Genomic DNA, 8,389 nt, shown 5'->3' on the forward strand with positions numbered 1-8,389 from the left:
AACCCCGTCTGCTCGCATCCAGAATTCACACTTACTCATCCCACCTGAAACTAAACAAACATGTCAATCCAAGTCACAAAACTTTGTGTTGAAGATGGTCTTAATTATTTATAACTTAAAAAAAAGGTTTTATCATTATAATCTTTTCCTAGTTTTGGTAAAAATTACGTGTAAATCCATTAAGTTTGTGTTCCGCTCACCACGCAAAATCTTGGTCTCTTATCCGATTTGACCAGAATTATGATTTCTTCTTCTCAATTAATAATAATAATAATAATAATAATAATAATAATAATAATAATATATTGAGTCCCATTCATTCATCTTAAACCTCAAATACACATTCGATCGGCGAATCAGGTACCTTGTTGTTCAATAATTATAATAATAATAATAGTTGTATTTGCAAGTTAGGGTTTACATCTATCACTATTGATTGATTTATGATAATTGTGAGTGAGTTGGTTTAAAAGGTTAGGGTTAGAGACAGGATGGGTGGAAGTTCAGTTGATGATGACTGGGAGTTCACATCAGTATCACCTCCTTTGAATGCCCTGCTGTCACACCCCGGTCGTAATGGCGGAAAACCGAGGCGTGGCGACTAGGTCGTGATTGATTGAGCACAATAGTATAAAAGTCTAAATGCATAAACATAACCAAACTGTCAAATATTACATCATCCAGGTAACATGAAACAAATTGTTTTAATACAAAATATCAAGTTTCCAAACAACTCCTAGCCTAGCCTTCATCTCTCTAAGGCCTCTATCAGCTATTAGCTACTTCCTGCTTCATTTCCTGAAAACATGTAATAAAACGTCAACTACAAAAAGTAGATGAGTGAATTCATAGGTTAACTAATACTGTAGTGATAAGCCCTACACAAGCATACTAGGCTAAGTTGTAGGGGTTTATATATAGGGTGTACCATCGGCTAACCCACCACTCCTACAACTTATCCTACTATGCTTGGTATGCTTATCATCTCAACTGAATCTGCAAGAGTTTCGTATAAAGATTCCAATTATTGTTTCCATGCATGCAGGAGGAACGGTATCAAGGATATATGTATAAGATACCCAAGAATCATATGTAACCATGCCATGATGAAAAATGATAATGATGCATAATGATCACACAAGACCTGACATCGACCCCACACAAGACCACACTATGTTACTTGATTTCCTTGATGGTAACCCAAATCGATCACTTTGGGTACCATGAGAGAATTCTAAAGCGTACTTTAGTATCCCTTGGATTCCTAATCGATCACTTAGGAGATCCTTCGGATCCTTAATCGAACACTTAAGAGATCCTTCGGATTCTTAATCGAACACTTAAGAACCCCATAGGTCACGTGTATTCTAAATCGATCACTTTAGAATCCCACATCTAGTGACGGCCTGTCTACCAATCGTCCACTTGGAGATCAAACCTATGCACTATTGTGACCTATATTGCCACTGTTCACACGATCACAAGACTGACCAATGAATAATGTGTTTTCATGATAAAGTATAACGGGTACATGACTTTGATTTCCAAACGTCCAATGTTCCCTAAACGCTGAGTGATTCCCATATTTACTCCTGAATATTTGATTATGCATACACAACTTCCGAGAAAGTTAAGGTACGCGTAACCTGCCATGATTACTTGTTTTCCCAATGTTCATTGTTTGCAAAAGATTTGTCAAGTGTTTATGATAAGTAATGTTTGAATAAATGTGTTTTGTCAAAACGTGTACATTTACCATGTTTTCACCCCCAATGATTTGAAAGGCTTTAAAAGAAAAATGGGGGCTATGAACTCACCTTGTTGACTAGGTGTGGTTGCTAGGGCGGTCGGGTGCTGTCAAACGTCGATCCTCTAAGTCTAGACAAGGACATAATAAGTTAACAACGCAGTTTAAGTCTAAGAGTGTAAGCCTTACACGATCTCGAGCAAAAACTAGGTTTTAAAGACGAAACAGCTTGGTTCTGACCTGATTCGATCGAATAGGAACACATTCGATCGAATCGAAACACATTCGATCGAATAGACACACATTCGATCGAATAGAAACACATTCGATCGAATAGACACTCATTCGATCGAATAGACAGACGTTCGATCGAATACGAAGCTCATTCGGTCGAATGAGTTGGAGACCATTCGGTTGCTTTCCTATTCGGTCGACTGGACTGGTTCGATCGACACATTCGATCGAATGAACTGATTCGATCGACTGGTTCGATCGACTGGACTGATTCGATCGACTGGTTCGATCGAATGAGTCTGATTCGACTCCTTCAAGCTGGGCGACGGAGATACCCACGGGTTTTCCAGATTTTCCAGATTTTTGACCCAAAATCGAAGTTTTTGACATGGAAATGCTCGGGATTGAAAGGGGTATCGATTCCTAGTACTTTTAAACACAAAAGCTTGCATTTTGACACCAAAAATGACGGTTTTTGACCAAGAACACACTTGACACAAAAGTCGGAGTTTTTGCTCGATTCGGGGCGGGTTTTGGTTGTAAAAACGTATGATTTTCAAGAAGATCTTACCGACAACAACGATAAACAGATTGGTGGACTCGAATCTTAGATTGGATGACTTTCTCTCACTACTCTCTCTCTAGAAGTGGGAGTGTTTGGGTGGGAAGTGTTGGTGGAAATGAAAGAGATGGTGTAAGAATACTTGATTTTCCGCTTAAATACTCGGGTGACTCGGGTTCGGGTTTAGACTACCGACGGGTCAAGACTAGTCGAGTTCATAAGTTTTTAAACAAACTAAAACTTTTTCAGCAAAACTTTTATAAACCATTTTCCGAATAATTATTTAAAATCTTTTTTTTTTTTTTTTTTTTTTTTTTTTTTTTTAAATAAGAACATTTTATTTTTCAAAAGCATAAAAATTAATATTTTCCAGACGTAAATGTCGTTTTATAAAATAAACATTTCAAATGATAAAAGCAGATTTCTCCAATGATATGGGTTCCGAACTTATCGTCCAGAACCCCAAAGTGTATAGTTTCCGATGATTCCTTGATTTTTGTCTACCAGTCAAATTCCAGGGCGTTACACCTGCGAACACTTGTTTTGGTTGGAAGGACCGGTAACGGCAAGAGTGCCACCGGTAATAGCATCCTTGGAAAGAAAGACTTTCTTTCCAAGGCCAGCTCGGCCGGTGTCACCACTACTTCCGAGATCAGGACCGCCGTCCTCGAAGATGGACAGATGCTTAATGTCATTGATACTCCTGGTATAAAACATTTTTATTATTATTATTAAGTTACAGTTTTGAAGTAGCGCAATAATAATTATGGGATGTTTTACTTTTAGACTGCTAACGGCTAACACAAATGCAGGATTGTTTGATTCTTCTGTTGATACTGAGTATATTGGAAAAGAGATTGTGAAATGCATAAATATGGCGAGGGATGGTATCCACGCGGTTCTTGTTGTCCTCACAGTTCGGAACCGGTTTTCAAAAGAAGAAGAAGCTGCAATAAGTAGTTTGAGGACTTTGTTTGGGAGCAAAATTAATGATTATATGATTGTCGTTTTTACTGGTGGAGATGAACTTGAGGAGAATGAACAAACTTTGGAAGAGTTCTTAGACGACTGTCCTGTATCATTAAAGGTGCACGTTAATACACAATATCTTGCTATTTTTTATTTTCATTTTCAAACTTATTATATACTAATCATCAGCCAATAATTAATTTTTTCTTTTACCTGTTTTCTCCATAAAGTAGGCTGTAGGGGTGACTATACTTTACATCTGTATAACCGTTTAATAAACATGTTGTGTTCAAAAATAATCAGTCTTTGGGTTTCACTTGTCATTTCTAAACCGTTTAATAAACATGTCGTGATCGGATTACATGTTTAAACTGTTTAGTAAAACGTGTCGTGTTCGGGTTGACTTGTCTCCTATATAACCTGTTTAATTAAACTGGTTTGACACGTCAATCTAAAATTAGAATATAAAAGTAAAAACAAAAGGCATATGTTAACCCATTTATGACCGTTTAACCAATTTAATACAACCCATAACCCATTACCCACTAACCTGTTTATGATTCATTTAACCTGTTTACAACTTGATTATAACTTTAATCCATTCACTACAACCCGCCAACCTCTTTATGACCCGTTTAACCTGTATACAACTTGATTATAACTTTGATCAATTTATTACCACCCGCCAACCGGTTTATGACCATTTTAACTTGTTTACAACTTGATTATAACTTATTTACAACTCACTGGCATTTTTACAAATTGTCAACTCATTTGACTCGTTCAGATAAATGAGTTATACGTGTCGTGTTCCAAGTACACGATTTTAAGTGTCTAGATTCAGGTTGACTTATTGACGGTTGACACATGTAAGGCCGCGTTCAGATTCGTAAATTTAACCCAAAATCGGTTAACCCGACACGATCGCCACCCCTACATGCCATCAATTGGGGGTAGTTTTGGAAATTGAAAATGGTATTATTCACGAGTTTATTTTTCCTATTGGAAAGTGGAAACTATTGACTAATTAAAATTCAACTATCGGTTCAGGAAACCCTTAGCTTGTGTGGGGATAGATATGTCGTTTTTGATAACAGGACAAAAGATAAGAACAAGAAAACACAACAAGTACAAGAACTTCTGTCTCTGGTCAACATGGTGTTGACCAAGAATAACGGGAAACCATACACCGATGAGATTTTTAGTGAATTGAAGGTGAATAATGTCATTTTTTATTTTCATTTTTAAGAATATTTTTTTAATCCAAATTGTACATTTACTTGACAGAGAGGGACTTTGAAGCTTCATGAACAAACCGAAGAAGTTCAATCGTTGCAGGGATATACAAAACAGGAGATATCTGAGCTCACAGAACAGATGCATAAATCATATGAAGAGCAACTCAAAAGAATAACTGAAATGGTATCTTTGCAGTTTACTGTCATTTTGATTTTTCACTGGTTTGCACATTAATTGAAAATCAACTGAACAGGTTTGCAAACTCGGTTTTTGGGTTCGGTTATCGGTTCCCCAAAATCTTGCATCTTTGGATAACTGAACCGAATTTAATCGAGTAAATCGAGTAATAACTAGATTAATCAGATAAATGAACCGATTTGTGAATTTGGTTTTCGGTTCCACAACTCTTGCTTATTCGAATAACTGAACCGAATTTAAATGAATAAACCGGATAACAACCGGTTTAATTGGATACCGAACTGAATTGTGAATTCAGTTTTCTATTCGGTTTTCGGTTCCCCATATCTTGCTTATCCGAACCGAATTCAATCGAAAAAACCGAATAATAATGGGTTTAGGTGGATAACCGAACCAAACCAAACCAAACCGAATAATTCAGTTGAATTCGGTTTGGTTAGACACACACAAACAATTCAAAAAAGAATAAACTGCATAAATTGATTTCCTATCAGATGATCACCCTGATAGGCTCATAGTTATGGGCAGATCATGTCAGACTGGGTTGACCCGCATGTCATATTATGCTAAAAATTAATGCCTTAAGGATGATTACAAAACTTGTGTTATTAAAAATTTAATCCAAAATTTTGTATAAATCATTTAGGAGTTTGTTGAATACATTAAATGTACTCTTCAGGCAAGTTTTGACTAGTTTGACTCATTCCTTATAGTTAAAAGAATTTAGCAGGCCCATTTGAGATAAACATAACCATTATGGGTGTGCATGAAACCGAAATAGCCGAACCCAAACAGAAACCGGCGGTTTGGTTCTATATTTTTTAAAATAACAAAATTTTCAGTTCGGTTTTGCATGTAATTGAAACCGAAAAACTGAACCAGACTGAATTTATGGATTTTCATATTTTCATTTTGTATGTTACGTAATTTATATTAGCGTAAACGTATAATAATCAATTAATCATTGATGAACAACATGATTTAGGCCATTCATTATTTTGGACCAAATTTTGGTTCGGTCCAAAAAATTCAAGCTCAAATGGTTAAATTGAAACCAAAAAACCGAAACTGAATGGCCCATGCAGAACCCTAACATGGTCCATAGCACCCCATTTATAGACAAATGGCTCAAGATGGCCAAATATAAATATAGCTAATAAATAACTATCCACTGCCACACAATATATGAATTTACATCTTGCAAAATTAAAAGAAAATTTTCTTTATATGGTATTTCCTTTATTCAACTCGTGTAGTGCATGAGCTTCTAGCCTAGTATTGCAAATAAATGGATATACGGTGTGATCGTTTCACAGGTGGAGTCGAGGTTGAAGGAAACAACCATCAGACTTGAACAACAATTGGCAGAAGAACAGCTTGCAAGGTTGAAGGCTGAAGAGACGGCTCAAGCTGCTCAAATGAAATCAAATGATGAGATCCGTAAGCTGAGGGAGACTTTAGAGAGAGCCCAAAGGGAGACCGAGGAGCTTCGTAAGAGAGCTGAAAGTGATAAATGTTTAATTTTGTAAGTCAACTTCGGCTCCTTTGTCCAAAAACGTATGTATTATATTTTCTATCACAACTGCTTGATAACTTTCATATGTTCCAACTCACTTGGAATTCTTATATGTGATATAAATCTAATGTTTGGGTTTTGATATCGTATGATTTGAAGCACTTGGGTATAAAAGTACAAAATGACAAGTTAATAAATATGTGAAACATATAAAGTATACTAGAATACAAATCTTTCTTCAGTGATACCTAGACAAAATTGCATCCAACACAAACATACAAAACTCTTATGACTTCAAATTAATCCTATGCTTCATCTCACCACTTAGACCATTTATAAACTCCTCATCGCATTTCAAACCTTTCATATACTCCGGCAAAAGACAAGCTTCCACATCCATGCTCCCGCCACCGTCCCGACCGCTTCATATAACCTCAAAGCCACCCAACCAAGCCAACAATTCCCCCAATGTTGCAGTTGCCCCGGGCTACCAAAATAATCACCCGGCAAAGGTGGGTTCAATATAATCACCGCTTCATTAGTCATTACCACTTGCGAGTTTGCAAATGGTTACAGTGTCGGGTAGGGACCGCCGTGCTTGTGTTATGCACCTCCACAAAAGCACTGATAGCTCTTGTAACTCGAGATCTTTTCTGTGCTGCATTCGGCATTCGCCTTTGCTTTGAGTTTTGAGATTGAATGCAATGAGAGGTTAAAGAATCTCTCTTTTCAGGGGTGGGGATTGCAACCGTTCGATGAACTGATCTGATGGTGACGGGTATATGGAAGGTTTAATGATATAATCACATCCTTCAATGGATATATATACCCGTGATTCTGATATCATCGTTTTTGGTGGTGTTGGATTGGAAATCTTCGCTCCAAGCTGCCAGAAAGAAGTTCCATCGGCAACAACGTGGTTAATGGAGCCGCCGATGAAGATTCCGTCCACTAGCTCAGTCACATGTGAAGATTTCAAAACATTATGAGTGGGGGCAAAAAGTTAGGACAAAGACCGTTAAAATTGTAAAACTATTCATAATTATTTACATGATGATAATAAAACATAATGAAAGTGAAATATATGAAATATATTTTATCAAATTTAAACATTTATAAGAATTTGGAAAACAAAAACACTTAAAATTCAATCAATTAACCACTTGAAACACATAATTTATCTACTAATCTTATTAGTAATCACCAATTTCTAATTTGAAGTCACTTATCTACTCAATTCAGGTATTTATAATTCAAATGACTTATTCATAAAATATTGAATGTTTAATTTTATGATTGTTTAAAATGCAAACAAACTAAACATATTTTTTTTTTCATTCCATAGTAATAATTCATTCCATTCCTCCTCTCATTCATACATAGTAACATACAAAACGTTACCTTTGTATATTATTATATAACAGATTGAACTACAGTGTCTAAACATTTAAAGTTTCAAAGTAAGTAGGACACCACATTTTGAGACAAGAAACATTATTATAATTCTTAAATCCAAATATCAAATTAACTATAGCAAGAGTTTAATGAGGAACCAAAATTCCAGAGTACATAATCACTATACTTGTTTTTTGCAACTGCTAATAATTATTTCGAAATATATATTAATTTAACCCTATCATAAGTACCTTTTATTCTATTTTTCAGTGGTAACCTAATCGCAACCTTCAATCTCAATCGCAAACCGCATATTCACATCCCATTCTATTAACCTTTCATTCTATTTATCAATGGAAAGATCATCTTTTGAGTTGCTTATAAATTGCTACCTTTTAAGTAATCCTCTACTTAGAAATTATGAAGTTTATTAATTTCTTTTAACAAAGTTTTTAATTCTGCGGTAAGCCATTATACCTACTAATCGCCAATAACCTTGCTCAAGCCTTGAAACAAGTTTCAATCGTCC

General features: G+C 35.7%; 1 protein-coding gene across 1 annotated transcript; it reads left to right on the forward strand.

Annotated features, from left to right (window-relative positions):
* The first annotated feature begins 491 nt into the window (after positions 1–491).
* On the forward strand, positions 492–6,615 carry LOC143620992 (immune-associated nucleotide-binding protein 9-like). Its single transcript, XM_077092535.1, has 6 exons — positions 492–533; positions 3,051–3,249; positions 3,356–3,630; positions 4,563–4,727; positions 4,800–4,934; positions 6,266–6,615. The coding sequence occupies exons 1-6, from the start codon at positions 492–494 to the stop codon at positions 6,476–6,478; spliced, it is 1,029 nt and encodes a 342-aa protein (XP_076948650.1). The 3' UTR covers positions 6,479–6,615.
* Positions 6,616–8,389: the final 1,774 nt, after the last annotated feature.

Source organism: Bidens hawaiensis, unplaced genomic scaffold, assembly GCF_021521415.1.
Source record: "Bidens hawaiensis isolate Kalapana, Puna unplaced genomic scaffold, B.hawaiensis_p1.1 tig00002759_1, whole genome shotgun sequence".
NCBI classification, from domain to species: domain Eukaryota; kingdom Viridiplantae; phylum Streptophyta; class Magnoliopsida; order Asterales; family Asteraceae; genus Bidens; species Bidens hawaiensis.

Excerpts from the sequence above, each read along its gene's own strand:
- LOC143620992 (XM_077092535.1), top strand. The coding sequence starts at position 492 with ATGGGTGGAAGTTCAGTTGATGATGACTGGGAGTTCACATCA. Across the intron at positions 4,728-4,799 it reads AGATTTTTAGTGAATTGAAG|AGAGGGACTTTGAAGCTTCA; the intron begins GTGAATAATGTC and ends TTTACTTGACAG. Across the intron at positions 4,935-6,265 it reads TCAAAAGAATAACTGAAATG|GTGGAGTCGAGGTTGAAGGA; the intron begins GTATCTTTGCAG and ends ATCGTTTCACAG.